This window comes from Octopus sinensis, linkage group LG23, assembly GCF_006345805.1.
Source record: "Octopus sinensis linkage group LG23, ASM634580v1, whole genome shotgun sequence".
NCBI lineage: Eukaryota > Metazoa > Mollusca > Cephalopoda > Octopoda > Octopodidae > Octopus > Octopus sinensis.
In genome coordinates, this window is record NC_043019.1 from 14,045,348 (window position 1) to 14,067,181 (window position 21,834).

A 21,834-nucleotide genomic window follows, 5' to 3' on the forward strand; every position below is an offset into this window, starting at 1 on the left:
ATATATGTATATATATATATTATATATATATATATATATATATATATATATATATAATATATATATATATATTATATATATATATTATAATATATATATATATATATATTATATATATATGCATGCTTGCACAGGAGTGGCTGTGTGGTAAGTAGCTTGCTAACCAGCCACATGGTTCTGGGTTCAGTCCCACTGCATGGCATCTTGGGCAAATGTTTTCTGCTATAGCCTCGGGCCGACCAAAGCCTTGTGAGTGGATTTGGTAGACGGAAACTGAAAGAAGCCTGTCGTATATATGTATATATATATGTATGTGTATGTATATGTTTGTGTGTTTGTGTTTGTCCCTCTAGCATTGCTTGACAACCAATGCTGGTGTGTTTACGTCCCCGTAACTTAGCGGTTCGGCAAAAGAGACCAATAGAATAAGTACTGGGCTTACAAAAGAATAAGTCCCAGGGTCGATTTGCTCGACTAAAGGCGGTGCTCCAGCATGGCTGCAGTCAAATGACTGAAACAAGTAAAAGATACCTGTATACACACACTTAGGAAATATATCGAATGATTCAGAAAGAGTCAGTGATGGATGATGAGGAGGAAGGAATGAAGGAGAGACGAAAGGTTACTCATTTTATTCAGAGGGGCATCTTCTCAAATTTTTGCTCTTTTGTAATGTTAATACCTATTTCTTTACTGTCCACAAGGGGCTAAACACAGAGGGGACAAGCAAGGACAGACATAGGTATCAAGTCGATTACATCGACCCCAGTGTGTAACTGTTACTTTATTTATCGACCCCGAAAGGATGAAAGGCAAAGTCGACCTCGGCGGAATTTGAACTCAGGATGTAACGGCAGATGAAATACCGCTAAGCATTTTGCCGGCATGCTAACGGTTCTGCCAGCTCGTCACCTTTGATAAATTGAATACCAGTTACGTACTGGGGTTGATCTAATTGACTGGCCCCCTCCCCAAAAATTGCAACCCTTGTGCCTAGAGTAGAAAAGAATCATTAGCACACTAGGTGAAATGCTCAGCAGTATTTCGCCTGCCGCTACGTTCTGAGTTCAAATTCCGCCGAGGTCGACTTTGCCTTTCATCCTTTCGGGGTCAATAAATTAAGTACCAATTATGTACTGGGGTCGATGTAATCGACTTAATCCCTTTGTCTGTCCTTGTTTGTCCCCTCTATGTTTAGCCCCTTGTGGGTAATAAAGACATCTGCTGCTACATTCTGAGTTCAAATTCTGCCAGGGTCAACTTTGCCTTTCATCCTTTCATTGTCGATTAAATAAGTACCAGTTATGCACTGGGGTCGATATAATCGGCTCAATCCCTTCCCCCAAATTTGAGGCCTTGTGCTTCCAGTAGAAAGGATTAATTAATGCAGTTACATGCTTAATTTATAATGTTTTTTTTTTTTTTATTTGTTGCTCTTCTTCCAGGAAAATTTGTCTCCACAGGTGGACATTGGGCACAGTGGTCACAGTGGTCAAACTGCTCAGTTGATTGTGGCTGGGTCAGCAGAGACGAAGACGTACTTGTCAGCCAGTCAGTCATCATTGTGAGGGTGACATCAGCAATGTGCGATCGTGTATGGAAAGAAGCTGCTTTCCAGGTAACGACAATTTCGTCTTTTGTCTTCTATCTCAGAGGTTTTCAACCAGGATCCATATGGCCCCTGAAGGTTCATATAAGATTTTTGGGAGTCCATGCAGCAAAATAGTAGTAAATTGGGAGTCCACAATAGTATTTTAAGGGCCCCTGAAAAAATTTTTGTTTTCGATTATAGGTGCAGGAGTGGCTGTGTGGTAAGTAGCTTGCTTACCAACCACATGGTTCCGGGTTCAGTCCCACTGCGTGGCACCATGGGCAAGTGTTTTCTACAGTAGCCTCGGGCCGACCAAAGCCTTGTGAGTGGATTTGATAGACGGAAACTGAAAGAAGCCAGTTGTATATATGTATGTGTATGTGTATATGTTTGTGTGTTTGTCCCCCCAACACACCGATGCTGGTGTGTTAACTTAGCGGTTCGGCAAAAGATGCCGATAGAATAAATACTAGGCTTACAAAGAATAAGTCCTGGGGTCGATTTGCTCGACTAAAAGCAGTGCTCCAGTATGGCCGCAGTCAAGTGACCGAAACAAATGAAAGAAAGAAAGAAAGAAAGAAAGAAAGAATATTAAATTTGTGAAAGTAGTCTGAATGCTAAAGGATTAAATACCTTCTTTGAAGTTTTTTTGTTGAGTCTTGTTTCCTCCTTTACAGGCCACACTGGTGATGCCATTCCTTCTCTCTTGCAGGTCAGTGGGGTAAATGGGGCGATTGGTCCCAGTGTTCAGCTGCGTGCGGCAGAGGGCAGATAACAAAGACCCGTTTATGTATACCCACCGGTGCTCAGTGTCCCGGCAAAGTCACTGAACGCATGATCTGTATGAAAAGGAGCTGTGACAAAGGTAGGGCTTTGCTCATTTGAAAAAACAACATAGGAGTTCAATGGCTTTTTTTTTTTCTTTTTGTCATTTTGGTCATTGGACTGTGGCCATCATGGCTCAGTGGTTAAGGTGTTGTGTTCATAATCATGAGGTAGTGAGTTCGATTCTCAGACCGGGCTGTGTTATGTTCTTGAGCAAGACACTTTATTTCACGTTACTCCAGTTCACTCACCTGCAATGTCTCTGGTGCCAAACTGTATCAGCCATTACCTTCCTTCGATGGTGTGGAGAGGGGAGGGTTGGTATGCATGGCAACTGCTGGTCTTCCATAAAAAACCTTGCCTGGACTTGTACCTTGGAGGGGAACTTTTTAGGTGCAATCCCATGGTTATTCATGACTAAAGGGAGTCTTTATCCTTTTTCATTGGGGTTCCACCACACTGAAGGATTTAGTCAAACAGATCAACACCACTACATACTATTAAGTCATCTTGTACTTGTTCTGTTGAGCCCTTTCACTGAACTGCTAAGTTATGAGGATGTAAACAAACCAACACCAGTTGTCAAGCAATGGTGGAGGGACAAAGACCCCCACACACACTCATACACATATACATAAATATATATATACTTATATCATCATCATCATCATTTAACAACCATTTTCCATGCTGGCATGGGTTGGACGGTTTGACTGAGGTCTGGAAAGCCAGTGATTGCACCGGGCTCCAATCTGATTTGGCAATGTTTCTAGAGCTGGATGCCCTTCCTAATGCCAACCACTCAAGAGGGTAGTGGGTGCTTTTTACGTTCCACTGCCACCGGAGCCAGTCTGGCAGGCCTGGCATTGATCATGTTCAGATAGTGTTTTTTACATGCCACCGGTATGGGGGACTGAACCCAGAACCATGTGGTTGAGAAGCAATTCTCTTAACACACAACCATGCTTGCACCTATGAGCCTTACCTGTACCTATGAGCCACTCTTGCACCTGTTTGTAAGCATAAGTGTGAAAGAGGGAGAGAGATTTTTTACAAAATACATTGCTGTGTATTTTCAAGATTTAGTTCATGAGAGAACTCTACTTTGTGTAAAAGCAATCAAAGTTTGAGTGTGTATTATCTAAGGATAGAGACACAGAAAACCAAAACACAGATACTGATTAGATTAACTATATATTATTTTCCTAAACCCAAGCTTAGATTTCCTACTATACAAATTATTTATGAACCAGGGAAAGACAATATTTGTGTTTCTGTTTCACTCGTATACACCAGTTATTGCAAAATGAAAAGGAAACGAAGCAGAATGAATCGATAATATTGTCACACCAACTCAGCATTGCTATATACTTGTAAATTTTACACTGTGATCAAGAAATTGTAGATTTGGAATAATTTCTAATTCTTGTAGAAGATTGGGCATGGCTGTGTGGTTAGGGAGCTTGCTTCCTAGCTACATGGTTTCGGGTTCAGTCCCACTGCGTGGCACTTTGGGTAGGTGTCTTCCACTATAGCCCCGAGTCGACCGAAGCTTTGTGATTGAATTCGGTAGGCGGAAGTTACTGCCATGTGTGTATGTGTTTCCTTATAGCTGCTCAGTGCCTCTTCGAGAGAGAGAGAGAGAGAGAGAGGGATATCAACAAGAGCACTCAGAGGATGCAAACCTCCGCCAAGGCAACGCTAATGTCCTATTAGTGATTAACCAGAGGTGATTTTTTTAAAAATGAGAATTATCTGAAATAAACTCGTCTGCTCTCACAAAGGAGAATACTGAAAATGAACCCGACCGCTTTCAGAAATGAAGTAAAACAAAGCAGGAAAAATAATCCAGAATCCTTGTCCGGTACCGGATCATTCCTAAAATCTAATCAGTTTATGCCAGTCATGGGGCTAAACATCCCTGAAACAACGGCAGTAATTTTATTCGGCTGAATACACATCATTGATTGGTTGAAATTACCAAAATAGGACAGACAACTTTAATGTGAAATTATTTCGTAAATATAAGTTTTTCTCAAAAATGCTAAGAGTAAAAGATATTTTATATGACACATTCTACCAGTGTCCGAAGTTTGAAAGTGTTTAGTTACAAAAAATTATTTTTTAAATCTGTTGGTCAAAAGGAAAAGAAGATCCATTGACTTTCTCCCTCCAAGGGGATTTTCAACTAAATATTTACATATTATTATTCATTGAATGATATTATTCAAATAATGTTCTTTTCATTAAAAATTATTCCTTCTCCTTTTTTTCCCTCAATATTTTTTTTTTATTCACATTTACATTAAGTTGTATACATCGCTTCAATGTTAATATGAATTTGCAAGCATAATAACACAGGAATTATCATAATTTGATATTTTTTCTTAATTCTTTTTTCGTTTTTTTTTTATGTTTTCCTTTCTAGAGAATGTTTTTAAACCTACCAGTGTTCTGCAGGGGAAATTCACCAAACTAAAATGTTGCAGCCAAAAAAATTGTCACAGATCAAAATACAAATGGTTAATGCCCGATGGGAAACTAATTGTTCCAAGCAATAGTTCTGAAAACAGGTAGGTGTATTTTGCCATGTGATATATTGAAATGAACAGATAGATACAGCTTTCTAGACATGTTTAATATAGATAATGTTCATGTGTGTGTGTGTCTGTATGTATATATATATATTTATATATACATATATACATATATATGCCAGTGCCATATATATATATATATATATATATATATATATATTAAGGTATGTAGAAAAATACAACATGGACAAGAACGTATAACTCTTAGAAGACGATACAATAAACACGGACAGGACATTCGAAACCCTCAGTCTTCAGTCAAGAACCGGATCATCGTAGTAATTTCGGCTGAATCCGAACGTGGCCAATGCCAGCGCCGCCTCGACTGGCTTCTGTGCCGGTGGCACATAAAAAGCACCATCTGAATGTGGCCGATGCCAGCGCCGCCTCGACTGGCATGCTGGTGGCACATAAACAGCACCATCTGAACGTGGCCGATGCCAGCGCCGCCTTGACTGGCTTCCGTGCCGGTGGCACGTTAAAAGCACCAACCAATCGTGGCCGATACCAGACTCCCCTGGCACCTGTGCCAGTGGCACGTAAAAAGCACCCACTACACTCGCAAAATGGTTGGCGTTAGGAAGGGCATCCAGCTGTGGAAACACTGCCAGATCAGACTGGAGCCTGGTGCAGCCCCTGGCTTCCCAGACCCCGGTCGAACCGTCCAACCCGTGCTAGTGCGGAAAATGGACGTTAAACGATGATGATGATGATGATATATATATATATATATATATATATATATATACATATATATACATATATATGCATATATACACATATATATACATATATACATATATATTTATATATCATATATATATATATATATATATATATCATATATATATATATATATATATATATATATATATATATATATATATATATGTTTATATACACACATAGACTTGTATGTATGTGTGTGTGTTTGAATCTCTGTCAAACCATCCAATCCATGCCAGTATGGGAGCTGGACATTAAATGATGATGAAAATACCACAGGAACTTAAGAGTTAATTATCTATGAGCGTAACCCTTATTTTATGGAATAAAACAAGTTTCATCATCATCATCATCATCATCATCATGGTTTAACATCCATTTTCCATGATGGTTGGACAGTTCAAACAGGAGCTGACCAGCCAGGGAGCTGTACCATGCATCAATTGTCTGTTCTGCCATGGTCTCTATGGCTGGATGCCCTTCCTAATGCCAACCACTTTACAGAGTGTACTGGAGGTCTTTTTATGTGGCACCAGCACCAGTGCTATATATGTGGCAGTGGCACAGGTGCTTTATATGTGGCACCAGCACAGCTATTTTCTATGTGGAACCATCTGGTGACCTTTTACCAGGAACTGGCATAGGTGTTTTTATGTGGCACCAGCACAGGTGTTTCACAGGTACTATTTACCTGGCAACAGTACAGGTGCATTTCACCTTGCACCAGCGAGGATGCTTTTTACCTGGCACCATCACAGTGCTTTTTACGTGATGCTAGCACTGGTGCATAAAGCAATCCTTCTTCTATGAAGAAATTAATTTTGCTAATGTTTTGAATTCTAGATTCTTTGCGGTCAATGAGTATCTAATTATAGAAAAGACCCAGAAGAAAGACAAAGGAACTTATCGCTGTCTGAAGATCGATGGTAATTCTGCAAAAGGAATTGAACTGCCTTTAGGTAAGTAGATCTTTAACTGATGGATGAAATATCTTGTACAGATACTTTTACAAAAATCGATTTAACCATGGTGTAATTAAATTAATATTTATTAGCGACAAAAACATATTAATACTGAGAGCTAATATTTATTCTTGCTTAAACGTGGATGTTCTTTTGGAACAAATTATACTGCGGTAGATTCCACGAGAGAAACTCTCATCTTCGCTTTTGGTGCAAAATGCACTTTTGTTTATGTCGCTAGAGGTGAGATAAATCCCACCAACTCCAGCGCCAAGACAACCAGATCCCATGATTTCAACCTTCCTTGGCCTTGTCAGTGATGGATGTTTATTTATGTAGATAAATCCCACCAACTCCAGCACCAAGACAACTAGATCCCATGATTTCAACCTTCCTTGGTCTTGTCAGTGGTGGATGTTTATTTATGTAGATAAATTCCACCAACTCCAGCACCAAGACAACCAGATCCCATGATTTCAACCTTCCTTGGTCTTGTCAGTGATGGATGCTTATTTATGTTTATTTATGTAAATGCAATTATATAATGGAATAAAGCTAATATTTTAATTTTTGTTTCTTTTTTCCAAATTTATTTTTTATTTTCTGCTTACCATTCAGTTGTCCACACTTGTGCAAACAACCCCTGTCTAAACAAAGGCATCTGTAAAGACACCGTTTTTTCACCTCATCGACTCTATAAAACTGTGTGTAAATGTCCGTCTGGTTACCTTGGTAGCGTTTGTCAAATTGGTAAGTTAACCTGTTAATTTTCATCATTATTTGTCAAACATGTCATCCGAGACCTTGTTGTTGTGAAGTGGATATCTTAACCATTTGGTCCAATTCAATCAACAAACATGCTGAAGTGATTTGTCAACAAGACAAGCACTTTACTAGATTTTGTTTGTTTATTTTTTATTTGTTCTTTTTACCCTCCCCTTTACACTTGGCCTAGTGGTTAGGGTATGCAGCTCATGATCATAACATTGTGGGTTCCATTCCCACATCAGGTGACATGTTTTTTTTTTTGGTGGTTGTGGCAATGGTGGTGGTGTCGGCGGCAGCAGTGGCAATATTGATGGTTGCAATGATGGTGTTGGTGGTGGTGGTTGTGGTGGTACTCATAGTGACACTGGCAGCAATGGTAGTGGTTGTGGTGATGGTGGTAGTTGTGTTTGTGGTGGTGGTGGTGGTGATGGTTGTGGTGGTGGTGGTGGTGGTGGTTAGGTGGTGGTTGTGGTGGTACACAGAGTGACAGTGGCAGCAATGGCAGTGGTTGTGGTGATGGTGGTAGTTGTGTTTGTGGTGGTGGTGATGGTAGTTGTGGTTGTGGTGGTGGTGGTTGTGGTGGTACACATAGTGACGGTGGCAGCAATGGTAGTGGTTGTGGTGATGGTGGTAGTTGTGTTTGTGGTGGTGGTGGTTGTGGTGGTACACATAGTGACGGTGGCAGCAATGTAGTGGTTGTGGTGACGGTGTATGTGGTTGTGGTGTTGTGGTAGTTGTGGTTGTGGTGTGGTGGTGTTGTGGTGGTACACATAGTGACGGTGGCAGCAATGGTAGTGGTTGTGGTGATGGTGGTAGTTGTGTTTGTGGTGGTGGTGATGGTAGTTGTGGTTGTGGTGGTGGTGGTGGTTGTGGTGATACACATAGTGACGGTGGCAGCAATGGTAGTGGTTGTGGTGATGGTGGTAGTTGTGTTTGTGGTGGTGGTGGTTGTGGTGGTACACATAGTGACGGTGGCAGCAATGGTAGTGGTTGTGGTGATGGTGGTAGTTGTGTTTGTGGTGGTGGTGATGGTAGTTGTGGTTGTGGTGGTGGTGGTGGTGGTGGTACACATAGTGACGGTGGCAGCAATGGTAGTGTTGTGGTGACGGTGGTATTGTGTTTGTGTGGTGGTGATGTAGTTGTGGTTGTGGTGGTGGTGGTGGTTGTGGTGATACACATAGTGACGGTGGCAGCAATGGTAGTGGTTGTGGTGATGGTGGTAGTTGTGTTTGTGGTGGTGGTGGTTGTGGTGGTACACATAGTGACGGTGGCAGCAATGGTAGTGGTTGTGGTGACGGTGGTAGTTGTGTTTGTGGTGGTGGTGATGTTGTGTTGTGGTGGTGGTGGTGGTGGTGTGGTGGTGGTGGTGGTTGTGGTGCTACACATAGTGACGGTGGCAGCAATGGTAGTAGTTGTGGTAGTTGTGGTTGTGGTGGTGGTGGTGATGGTTGTGGTAGTTGTGGTGGTGGTGATGGTAGTGGTGGTGTTATATTTTAAAGTAAAATAACCTTTATCTTCCCACGTTTCCTTTCAGATAAAACATCGCCTTTCTCAAGTAAACTTGCGATAATTTTGGCAGTAATATTGATCATCCTGTTTTGTATTCTCCTTGTGGTATTACTGGTATATTTCTGTTATCGGTAAGTCTACAGCTATTGCAATTCAAACTCAAATTATTACACCCAATGACCTACCCCTTAATCCCCTCACTACACACACTTTCTATTTCTATCCTGGATGACTCTCTCCCCACAAAACACCACCCCATACATTGAGGGTATGCCCTGACACATTTCCTCTACTTCTTATTCTCTCTCTCTCACTCTCTCTCTCTCTCTCTCTCTCTCTATCTATCTATCTATCTATCCACCTATCTATCTTTCTATCTCCATCTGTTCATCTCTCTCTATCTGTCCCTCTTTCTTTACCTCTCTCCCTATCTATCCCTCTCTCTAGTTATCTCTCTCACTCTCTCTCTCTCTCTCTCTCTCTCTCTATATATATATATATATATATATATATCAGTCCATCTCTCTCTCCTCTTTATATCTCCTCCCTCTCTCTCTCTTTCTCTTCTGACTAGGCTAGCCATGTATCCCCTCTACAGCTTGACCCCTGTTTCCACCCTTCTTATTTCTTTATTGCCCACAAGGGGCTAAACATAGAGGGACAAAGAAGGACAAAGGGATTATATATATATATTTGAAAAAAACCTTTCAATAATACAGACGAAAAGTTAAGCAGAATATGTAAGTTGATGTCAATGAATAAAAACAAGGAGAAAAGTATTACCTGACAGAACATATTTAATGATTCTATAAAATTTTGGAAAAGATTCCCCATTTCAAATAGACAGGAAAAAGGGTTTGGAGAAATGTGTTGCTATTGGCAGGCAGGCCATTTTTGTGTGTTGTAACTTTTTAAAATTTACTTCATTTTATGTATTTATTTACTGTATATATTTATTTATTTATTTATTTATTTTCAGAAGGGGAAAATTGAAGAGATGTTTTGATAGCAAAATGAATGTCTTACTCGAATTTAACCACGACAGCACTTTCAACCCAAGTGATGATAAATCTAGGTGCCCAGGTCACAAGGGACTGAACAATACAGAGTTTTACTCATCTGAAAAATTTTACCCTGAAAGTATAATTCGTACCACAACCATAGACGCTATGTCAGAGGGAAAGGAGTGGCCATCAGGGGAGAACCCTACACCGACCCCGTCTTAGAAAGCAACAATACTTTTTACTTCTCCTGCTTACTAAGAAATATTCACTTATGCTAGGTACTCCTCCTCTTCTGAAAATTAACCATAAAAATCACTCGTTTTGCATGGTTTGTATGCTTCTCTATTTGATCTTATTTAATTCATGTGGGGTTTTTTAAACTTGCCACATGAATCTTTGATGTTAGCTTACATCGCTTGAAAGAAGCCTCTTAAACCTTTATAACATGTGGGAAACTGCACGACCAGATGAGAAGGACCACATGGTCTCCAGGAAAAATATATTTGAAACTAGGAAAACAAAAATACCCCAATTTTTAACAAAGATTATATTTTGGTTCCGACTGGCAATTAATGATTGGTCTACATTAACAGCTGTGAGACAAATTAATTTGTGAAATATTGTCATCAATAAAAGCAAAAAAAAAAAAAAGGAAAAAGATTAAAGAGAAAAATAGCAATTAAGCAATAACAAATACGCTGCAATATATTGATCTAAGTACAGAAGAAAGTCAATCAATCAATCAATCAATGAATCAATCGATCGATCGATCAATCTGATCGATGAAATTCCACTCTTGTCTCTGATAATCCGTGATAAACCAATAATCATCAGAAAACGACATCGGGGAAGACGTAGAGCTGGAATAATAAATTAATGACTGAAAGACGGTTTTGTTAATTAAAAAAAATTCTTTAAGGAGAAATTCTTTTTAAAGGCAATCAAAACCAAACAGACAAACAAATAAATTAAACAAACAAAAAACAAAGGAAAAGAAAATAACCCAAAACAAACAAACGAACGACCGTTCTTGAAATTCCTTTCCAGGTTCATCAATAGAGATTCATTATATAATAAAACTGACTGATAATATTTTTCAGTTGTTTTTGTTTTGTTTTTATTTTGTTTTTTTTTGTTTTTGTTTTTTGTTTTGTTTTGTTTTGTTTTGTTTTGTTTTGTTTTTTGTTTACATAGAATCAGAAACAGCAGCCAAATCTCCATCACATCACACCCTACTACTCTTTTCACTCTTTTACTTGTTTCAGTCATTTGACTGTGGCCATGCTGGAGCACCGCCTTTTTTAGTCGAGCAAATCGACCCCGGGACTTATTCTTTGTAAGCCTAGTTACTTATTCTATCGGTCTCTTAGGCCGAACTGCTAAGTTACGGGGACGTAAACACACCAGCATCGGTTCTCAAGTGATGTTGGGGGGGACAAACACTGACACACAAATACACACACATATATATATATACTTATATACAATGGGCTTCTTTCAGTTTCCGTCTACCAAATCCACTCACAAGGCTTTGGTCGGCCCGAGGCTATAGTAGTAGAAGACACTTGCCCAAGGTGCCACGTAGTGGGTCTGAACCTGGAACCATGTGATTGGTAAGCATGCTACTTACCACAGCCACTCCTGCACCTATATATGTATGCGGTTTGTGACTTTGTGTGTCTGTCTGTCCACAACCATTGTTTGGCAACTGGTGTTGGTGTATTTACATCCGCATAACTTAGCAGTTCGGCAAAAGAGACCAATAGAATAGGTACCAGGCTTTACAAAGAAATAATACGTACTGGTGCTGGGGTCATGTAAAAAGCACCCATGCCAGTGTCACATAAGAGTGCCCATGCTGGTGCTGCATAAAAGCACCCGGTGCACTCTGTCAAATGGTTAGCATACAGCGGGGCATCTAGCCACAGAAGCCATGCCATAACAGACATGAAGCCCTGGCAGCCCTTCAGCTAGCCAGCTCCTGTGAAACCTTCGAACCTACACTAGCATGGAAGACAAACACTAAATGATGATAATTATGATGATGATGATAGAGGTTGATTAGTTCCACTAAAATTTCTTCAAGGGCATGCCCCAGCATGGCCACAGTCTAATGACTGAAATAAGTAAGATAAAGAATTAAAGAAACAAACAACTCTTTGACATTTAAATATTTATTTTATTCAGTTTTACTCTGGTAATATGAAGGTGCCTGGTTTTAATTATTGATCCCTAATGTATGATTTTATTCCCTGATGCTAAAAAATGAGCCAAAGCAAGGATTTTTCGGTCTGTGATTCAAAGAACTGTTCTTTTAATTATAAGGGTTACTTACATCTTAATACTGGCACCAATGCAACATATTTCATACCGTCATGAAAATTCATTTTTTAAACCATTCAGGGGCATGATCAGTGAAGTTGTGGAGTTCATCTTTGCCAGATACTAACACAGTGGCCGGGAACGTCCGGGGTCTGTTTGGATCGTTAATCGAATAAGCATCCGTAGCTACGTATCGAATGACATAACCACACCGACGGCGATCTGAGAGATTTGGTTCACTGCCGTGCACCGTTAGGCCGTGATGCAATGACATCTCTCCTGCATTCAGCGGACATGGCACAGCCTTCTCCACATTGAACAGGCTGAGGGGTATCTCTTGATTAGAGGTCAATAAATTTCCTTTTTCCTTGGCCTCTATGTGCTCGAAAATTCCAAATTTATGAGAACCTGCACAAACGAAAAGAAAAATGAAAAAAATTTTTATTTATTCTTTCTTTTATTCTTTTACTTGTTTCAGTCATTTGACTGCGGCCATGCTGGAGCACCGCCTTTAGTCGAGCAACTCGACCCCGGGACTTATTCTTTGTAAGCCCAGTACTTATTCTATCGGTCTCTTTTGCCGAACCGCTAAGTAACGGGGACATAAGCACACCAGCATCGGTTGTCAAGCAATGCTAGGGGGACAAACACAGACATACAAACACACACATGCACATATATATATATATACATATATACGACGGGCTTCTTTCAGTTTCCGTCTACCAAATCCACTCATAAGGCATTTTATTTTTATTTTCATTTCTTTTTTTTAATCTTTTACTTCTTTCAGTCATTGAATTGCGACCATACTGGGGCACCACCTTGAAGGGTCTTAGTCAAGCAGACCAATTTTTTTAAAACTCTTGTACTTATTCTGTTGGTTTCTTTTGCCAAACTGCTAAGTTACAGGATGTAAAAGAAAAAAAAAAAGTCAAGCAATGCGGGTATAAGCACACACACACACACACACACAGAGGAAAGATTAAAAAGTGCACAGGGAGCGAGATCAAACGAATTTCTTCTTTGCAACATGGGTTGAGGGGAGGGGTTAATCCTGCTGCATGACACCTTGGGCAAGAATTTTCTACTATGGCCCTAGGCCAGGCCAGACAAAGCCCCGTGGGTGAATTTGGCAGACAAGAGCTATGCAAACAAAGCTCAGCGTATATATATGCATGTTTGTTTGCTTGTTGTAAACGAGTGTCACTGTTATACAAGCGGTGTTGTTCATTTCTAATATTCTGCAAAAATGTGTTTGGCCATGGCGAAACATTACCATGCTTAGAAACAAGGTAAGTGATGGCAACTGGAAGGGCTAACTGCCATGTGTGTGTGTGTGTGTGTGTGTGCAATGAATTGTAAAGCACGTGACTTGACAGTTCATGAATCTATGCTTTGAATGTAATCTCTCTATATATATAGCTGAAGTTGTCTATGTATGGCAGGTTTGGTAGCCTTCAACTAACATTATCTCTTCCGAGACCCTGTGGCACAAGTTGACCAAAATTGAGAGTATGATAGAAGAAGGCTTGCTCTTCATTATATAGAAGAAAAAATTAAAATCGGACCATGTTAACACCAAAAATTAATTACATCAAAAAGGTGGTTTTTTTCTATGAAAATCACTATTTTTTACGATTTTTTGACTGCTGTGTCACCATTTTTCGGTGTATTTCAACCAGAAAAATGTTCACTTAAAGAGAATAACAAGCTAAATAATGTAAAATTTTTACTTTTCAAAAATTCCAATTCTAAAGGGTCGAAACAAACCCGATCAATGCCAGGCGACACTGCTAGTAGTCTGATAAAAATCTCAGCAGCAGAAGTCTGCCTGTTGCTAATTCCATTTTTTTTTTTTTTTTTGCCAAATAATAACATTTAGTAATAAAATGACTGAAAGTGATACAGTAGTTTTTACTAAGCCATTGTGCTGACTATGAAACACTTACGTAACTAAATCGACCAGATCCAGTTCGGTGATGTCATTGAGTGCATTCATGCATTATCAGTCGTTCACTTGAACAAGCTGTCTTCTGCTCTGCTCACAGGGTCGACTGGTACTTTGTGGGTGAAATTTTATAAATGGAAACTGTACCAAAGCTACACACACACACACACACACAAATATATTTTACGTGTTACAGATCCATCTCAGGTGATCTTACCAATGTGAGTTCCACATTGGGTATTGGTCGGTAATACTGTATTCTTAGATTAACTATATTCCTCTTTCGCTTGTTTCAGCCATTTCACTGTGCCCATGCTGGAGCACTGCCTTAAAGTGTTTCAGCCACAGAAATCAACCCCAGGACTTATTCTTTGTACGCTTAGCCTCCATGGCTTACCAGACCCCGGTCGAACTGTCCAACCCATCCTAACATGGAAAACGGACGTTAAATGATGATGATGATGTGTATTGTAGGAGTGTAATCATTTTATTGGAGATAAATTTTAGCAACAAAATTTTATATGGACCCCGGTTGAGAATCTTTGTTCTAAGATGAAAACCTGATTTAGCAATCCAATAAAATAAGTACCAAACTGTAGCAAGTATGGCATGTGTGTAGAGGAGGGGGGGTCAGTATGATCGTCCAAAATCCTCTCTTGAAGGCAGAACATCCAAAATGGTTGAAATCCAAGGAGGAAAACATCTAAAAGAATTACATTGAGTAGAAAGGTCGAAGAATTCTATAATTCCTTTCAATAATTCAGAAAAAGAAAAGACACGGAAAGAAATGTCTGCAGGAATATCTCAAAATTCTAGACTTCTTATTCTACTTGTCAAAGACATCATGTTGGATTAAGAATTAAATTGAACTGTCTACGTACCTGGAATGACTTGCATGCAACCGTTATCGATGTCAGCTTTATCAACAGCAAGCCATACAGTTACTACCATTCCTTCAACTCCCCAATACCTGTCAAAAGAAATTTGAACAGTTTCTCTCAAAAATCCTTAACTGATTCCAAAGCAATAAAAAATAAATTTTACCAGAAATTGCTATTCAATTTCTCCTTTTTATTATTTTATTTTATTTTTAAATCAGAAAGGAGCATAGTGCCCGTTACATTTTATAAGGTCTCTAAGCCCAGAGGGAGAGAGAACTGGTTATGAAGATAACCCCCAAACCAGCAACCAACCCCAAATGCTTGCAATAGAGTGGGCTCTGCTAAATGCTTAAGGATGAAAGGCAAAGTCGACCTCGACGGAATTTGAACTCAGAATGTAAAGACAGAAGAAATTGCTAAGCATTTCGCCCGGTGTGCTAATGTTTCTGTCAGCTCGCCACCATAAAATTCATTTAGTATTAGTCCAGTCCACTCAGCTGTAGATGAGTTACCCTGCAATTGATTTGCATCCCATCCAGGGGTAATGTGATCTTTGTTCACTTATACATCATGAAACCTGAATAACTGGACCTCTGAGTCCTAGGACTTGAGACAACAGTGTCTAGGGCTGGGGTTGTTGTTGTCATTGATGATGATGGTAGTGGTGGTGGTGATGGTGTTGGTGGCGATTATGATGCCTCTGCTGTTGCTTCTTCTTCTTCTTCTTCTTCTTCTTCTTCCAATCTGGACTCACGCCATTAGCCACAAAGAATAATCTCTAATTTGAGCCTACTCGAAGCTACTAAGAATGTATGTGACAACTTGAAAATCCACCCACCACCCACGATAGACTGGCAGTTGCACGGGCGCAAAAGCTACGTTGATACCCTCATTCTGTAAACAGTGGCTTTTAATGAGTGGAGAGCTGAACCATCTTGAGGTACAGAGAATTCGCAATCTAGACTAGGGTCTGAAAGAGTACAGCATGGTTCCCCACCGCCACCAGCCGGAGCCTCGTGGAGCTTAAGTGTTTTTGCTCATTAAACACTCACAATTCCCGGTCTGGGAATCGAAACCGCGTTCTTACGACTGCGAGTCCACTGCCCTAACCACTGGGCTATTGTGCCTCCACTCTCAGTTGCTGTCTAGCTTTTGCTCTGTGCACATCCATGCTTGAATTCCTCATGCTTTCTCCTGAAGTTCCTATGAGGAAAATAGGTTCAGTTTACAAGCATATTGGTTGATGAACGTGGAGGCGCAATGGCCCAGTGGTTAGGGCAGCGGACTCGCGGTCATAGGATCGCGGTTTCGGGCGTTGTGAGTATTTATTGAGCGAAAACACCTAAAGCTCCACGAGGCTCCGGCAGGGGATGGTGGTGATCCCTGCTGTACTCTTTCACCACAACTTTCTCTCACTCTTACTTCCTGTTTCTGTTGTACCTGTATTTTCAAAGGGCCGGCCTTGTCACTCTCTGTGTCACGCTGAATATCCTCGAGAACTACATTAAGGGTACACGTGTCTGCGGAGTGCTCAGCCACTTACACGTTAACTTCATGAGCAGGCTGTTCCGTTGATTCGGATCAACCGGAACCCTTATCGCCGTAATTCGACGGAGTGCTTCCAAAAAAAAGGGTTGATGAACAGCCTTCAGGAACAAATTAAATTTGTAAGCTGAAGTTCCACTGTTTTTCACCTGGGAAACCAGAAGAATCTCTTACCTTACATCTTGATGCCAAGCAACATATTGCTTGGCACCATCCTTCCGTGAATTTTCTTTGTCAGGGTATTTGCATATGAAGCGGGAATCCAGCACAAAGATATTGTCACCAAGTATGGCACGCAGTGGGCGTAAGATGTTAGGGTGAGCTGCCATTTTCATCACCCAGGGAAGTTTGGTGTGAACGTTATGTAAAGAATACTGCGAGTTTTCTTTACCTGAAGAATATAAAAGATATCGAAACAATTAGAATACGCAATTTGCTTAACAACGTTGCATATCAAATGTTAATTCTTTTCACCGAGTTCGATTCCAGGCAGTGACCTGAATAATAATAATAACAACAACAACAACACAACAACAACAACAACAATAATAATAATAACAACAACATCGAAAAATACCTTAGGAATGAGAACCCAGGTTCAAAATTTCCCCAAGACATCTGATGAAGGCTGGAGAGTTTATCAGCCAAATCCTTGTGTTAACAACAAACAAGATGAGGACAAATATCCCTCAAATGTAAATCATGTACATAATTCCTCATCTCTTAAATATAGAACTGTAATATATATATATATATATATATATATATATATATATATATATATGAATGTAAACAAACAAACGAAGTTTGCCTTAGAAGCATTGAAATGTCTTAGAAAGTTAAAGAAGTGATTTTAAATTCTGAAACGCAGGATAATGCTAAGCTGGTCACCAACACTTTTTCTGCAAAATAGGGGTAGCTTATCCTGTTCAGACCATATTATATACACACACACACACACACACATATATATATATATATAAGCAAAAATGATAGTTTTAAAATCTCTCCAAGAGATCAACACAGTAGTTGTACTGACAAGTAACATTCGTAGCCATTTTAACATGACTGTCCATTTGATTGGACTCTAGTGCAATTTTTTAACCCCAAGAGAACATCTCCTCTAGCTGGTTAACGATACACAGCTGCATCTCTAGCAGACGAGGTGTCCAGTACTGAGGAGTGACAGAAATAGCCCAAAACCAGGACTGGTCTACTGGTCCTGTCACATGAAGATGGTAAGGGGTTTGCTCAACCAGCTTGCAATTTTATTGAATGCAGCTGTACACCGTTAACCAGCAAGAGGAAATGTCCCCTGGGGGTGAAAAAATTGCAGTAGAGTCTGCTCGAACGGACAGCCATGTTAAAGTAGCTACAAATATTACTTACACACACACACACACACACACACACACACACACATATATATATATATATATATATATATATATATATATATATAGTAGAAATATGATTTACATTTTTTTACATCTCTCTAACCCTGAAACGTGTATGCAGTTAATCAGAGCCAGGTGGATTCGTTATTTTTTTCTCTTTACCTGCATGAGTTGTTGAGTATTGCTGTCTGGGGGATACCTTATAGTAGTAGAATAGTAGTTTAACTGCTATTTCTAAATTTTGTTATGAGGTGAAGCAAATTTTGAAGAACCCTAATTATAATTATGATCATAATTATAGAATTTATATATATATATATATATACACGTGGTAAGTAGCTTGTTTACCAACCACATGGTTCCGGGTTCAGTCCCACTGCGTGGCACCTTGGGCAAGTGTCTTCTACTATAGCCCCGGGCCGACCAATGCCTTGTGAGTGGATTTGGTAGACGGAAACTGAAAGAAACCCGTCGTATATATGTATATATATGTATGTGCGTGTATATGTTTGTGTGTCTGTGTTTGTCCCCCTAGCATTGCTTGACAACCGATGCTGGTGTGTTTATGTCCCCGTTACTTAGCGGTTCGGCAAAAGAGACCGATAGAATAAGTACTAGGCTTACAAAGAATAAGTCCCGGGGTCGAGTTGCTCGATTAAAGGCAGTGTTCCAGCATGGCCGCAGTCAAAATGACTGAAACAAGTAAAAGAGAAAAAGAGAAAAAAAGAGAAAATATATATATAGATTTATATATATTATATATATATATATATATTATATATATTATATATATATTATATATATGAAGAGACAGAAAAATATCATGGCTCAAAAATAATTAAACGAAATTAAAGGATCTGGAATCAAATTACTTACCAATTTCTTTTTCCAGTGCATTGAAATTCTGTACTAATTCTTTTACTTCTGTTAGAGTCAGCACAGGAATTCCGGTGACATAGCCATCTCTGTTGAAATTCTGGCTTAGATTTGATGGAATACTGGCTGCCATCACAAAGTCAGTTATTGAACAAGGAATGTTCCTTGGATGTAGGATTGCTTTTGAATGATTCTAATCACGTTCATATGCATACATATATGTATGTGTGTGTGTGTGTGTGTATGTATGTATGTAGTATGTATGCATGTATGTATGTGTGTGTGTATGCATGCATGTATATATGTACATACGTATGAACGTATGTATGTATGTAGATATGTATGTATGTATGTATGTATGTGTATATATATGTATGTATGTACGTACGTATGCATGTATGTATGTATGTATGTATGTATGTATGTATGTATGTATGTATGTATGTATGTATGTATGTATGTATGTATGTATGTATGTATGTATGTATGTATGTATGTATGTATGTATGTGTATATATGTATGTATAGATACATATTTGTGTACAAATATATGTATATACATTTGTGTGTGCACACACAGATACACTAATATATACAAACATATATATATATGTGTGTGTAAGCATATAAGCGTGTGTATATATATATATATGTGTGTGTGTGTGTGTGTGTGTGTGTGTGTGTGTATGTGTATAAATATGTGTGTGTGTGTATACGTAAGTATATACATGTGTCTGTATAAATGACTATTTATATATACATGTGTTATGTTTGTACATTTTCACACACACACACACACACAAATACATTTCTTTGGATATGTGGTTATATTGACATAGGTGATTAACTGAAATAGCGACCATAACGGTAGGTGCTTCGTGTGATGTTCAATGTCGGGATATTAACCTAGAAGACGAAGGAGATTGGCTAAACAAGAGAACAGGAGTAGGAGACAGAGATATAAAAATATACAGAGTGAGACAGAAAGAGAGAGAATGAGAGACAGGGGGGAAGAGAGAGAGGGAGGAAGAGAAAGAGAGTTTCCCTTAGACCAGTTCTCTCCCCTCCTCCTCTCTCTCTCTATCTTTCTCTCTCGTTCTATCTTGCTTAAGTTATGCTTGTAAAAACGGTTAATCAGATTATACCAGGCTGAAGGCTTCCATGTTTACTAAGACGACATCCTTAAGCGACAAAGACATGTCCGAGTGCGTTGGTAAGCAGTTTGCACTGTTTCAGGACATACCTGTGTTAACGATTACAAGAATGACCAACCAAGGCAAAAACAAAAAAAAGACCCAAAAGACAAAATAAAAAAGAAAGAAAAACAAAGGGAAAAAAACTCAGGGATGCTTGCTGTGGGGAAACATCATAGTTAAGTGTGGCACTAGCTTGCTTCTTGGTTGTTGTTGTAAAACAAACCAAGAAATTTTAATTTATTAAAATTGAAATGTCGCTATGGCTCTGTGGTCTAAGAAGTTCATTCTGCAGCCATGTGGTTTTGAGTTCAGTCCCACAGCACAGCACCTTGGGCAAGTGTCATCTACTATAACCCCAGGCCAACCAATGCCTTGTGAGTGAATTTGGAAACTGTATGGAAGCCTAAGTTTATAATTATGCATATCAATTAAGCGACATTTATTCTTTTATTTGTTTCAGTCATTTGACTGCAGCCATGCTGGAGCACTGAAGTCAGTGAACAGGTCGCGGTCTCAAAGCTTGCTGCCTTGTTTATTCAATATATTGAGATCAGATTTTGGCACAAGGCCAGCCATTTCGGATGGGGATGGTGGTAAGTCGATTACATCGACCCCAGAGCACAACTGGTACTTATTTAGGATCTTTTCCTTTTGAACGGCAGACAATTTCTAGTTAACTAAACACTTTAAAACTTCGTATATTGGTAGAATGTGTCAAAATAAAACATTTTTTTCTCTTGGCTTTCTTGAGAAAATTGTAATTTGTTTGTTTAACGTAGTTTAACTTTTCGAATTTTAACCAATCCTATGCTCTCTTTTGAGCTAAAATCATTTGCTGCATCTAAAACTGAGACAACATCCTGTAAGTAACCCTAAACCTCCCTCCTAACCCTAACCCTAACCCTAAATTTTTTTTTTCTTAATTGTTAAATTAATTTAATTGTTACGCGTGTAAAAAAAACTAAAGCAATGGAATTAAATTAATTTAACAATTAAGAAAAAATAATTTAGGGTTAGGGTTAGGGGGGAGGTTTAGGGTTAGTGACAGGATGTTGTCTCAGTTTTAGACGCAGCAAATGATTTTAGTTGAATGGAGGTAATCGGTTGGTTAAAATTGCCGAAATGCTTGCATTTTCAGACGAAATATGTTACAAACTATAGAATTTTCTCAATAAAACCAAGAGAAAATGATGTTTTATAAACACATTCTACCAGTATACGAAGTTTAAAAGTGTTTAGTTAACTAGAAATTGTGTTGACATCTGCCGTTCAGAAGGAAAAGATCCCTTATTTAATCAACCCAGAAAGGATGAACAGCAAAGCGGACCTCAGCGGAATTTGAGCTCAGAACACAAAGACGGACGAAATGCCCGGCGTGTTAACAATTCTGCCACCTCGCCGCCATGTCTTATTGCATATAGTGGTGATTGTATGTGTTGAGTAGATTCAGAATTGATTGAAAGACAAATTGTTGATGTGTGTAAGATAGAACGAAAGGTAGAGAGTGAAAGAGAGGGGACAGAAAGACAGATAATTGTTGATTGTTAGAGACAGTAAGGGGACAGAAGGAAAGAGAGAGAGAGAGAGAGAGAGTTGAAAGAAGATGAAACCGTGAGACAGGAAAGATTAAAAAGTACACGGGGAGCGAGATCAAACGAATTTCTTTGATCTCATTGCTGACCCG

The 21,834-nt window shown here is 39.2% G+C and overlaps 2 protein-coding genes across 2 annotated transcripts in view; one reads left to right on the plus strand and one right to left on the minus strand.

Annotated features, from left to right (window-relative positions):
- LOC118767674 (A disintegrin and metalloproteinase with thrombospondin motifs adt-1-like) overlaps positions 1 to 11,074 on the plus strand; it is a 57,418-nt gene extending 46,344 nt beyond the window's left edge. Inside the window, 8 exon segments of the mRNA XM_036512628.1 lie at positions 1,446 to 1,514; positions 1,517 to 1,618; positions 2,304 to 2,456; positions 4,845 to 4,989; positions 6,583 to 6,698; positions 7,320 to 7,451; positions 9,004 to 9,109; positions 9,958 to 11,074. Coding sequence (XP_036368521.1) covers positions 1,446 to 1,514; positions 1,517 to 1,618; positions 2,304 to 2,456; positions 4,845 to 4,989; positions 6,583 to 6,698; positions 7,320 to 7,451; positions 9,004 to 9,109; positions 9,958 to 10,204 — 1,070 coding nt within the window. The 3' untranslated portion in view covers positions 10,205 to 11,074.
- Positions 11,075 to 12,140: 1,066 nt separating this feature from the next.
- LOC115223693 (phytanoyl-CoA dioxygenase domain-containing protein 1-like) lies at positions 12,141 to 19,127 on the minus strand. The gene is made up of 4 exons (XM_029794367.2): positions 18,955 to 19,127; positions 16,856 to 17,072; positions 15,137 to 15,225; positions 12,141 to 12,712 (listed from the first exon to the last, which is right to left on the minus strand). The coding sequence occupies exons 1-4, from the start codon at positions 19,085 to 19,087 to the stop codon at positions 12,366 to 12,368; spliced, it is 786 nt and encodes a 261-aa protein (XP_029650227.1). The 5' UTR covers positions 19,088 to 19,127; the 3' UTR covers positions 12,141 to 12,365.
- Positions 19,128 to 21,834: the final 2,707 nt, after the last annotated feature.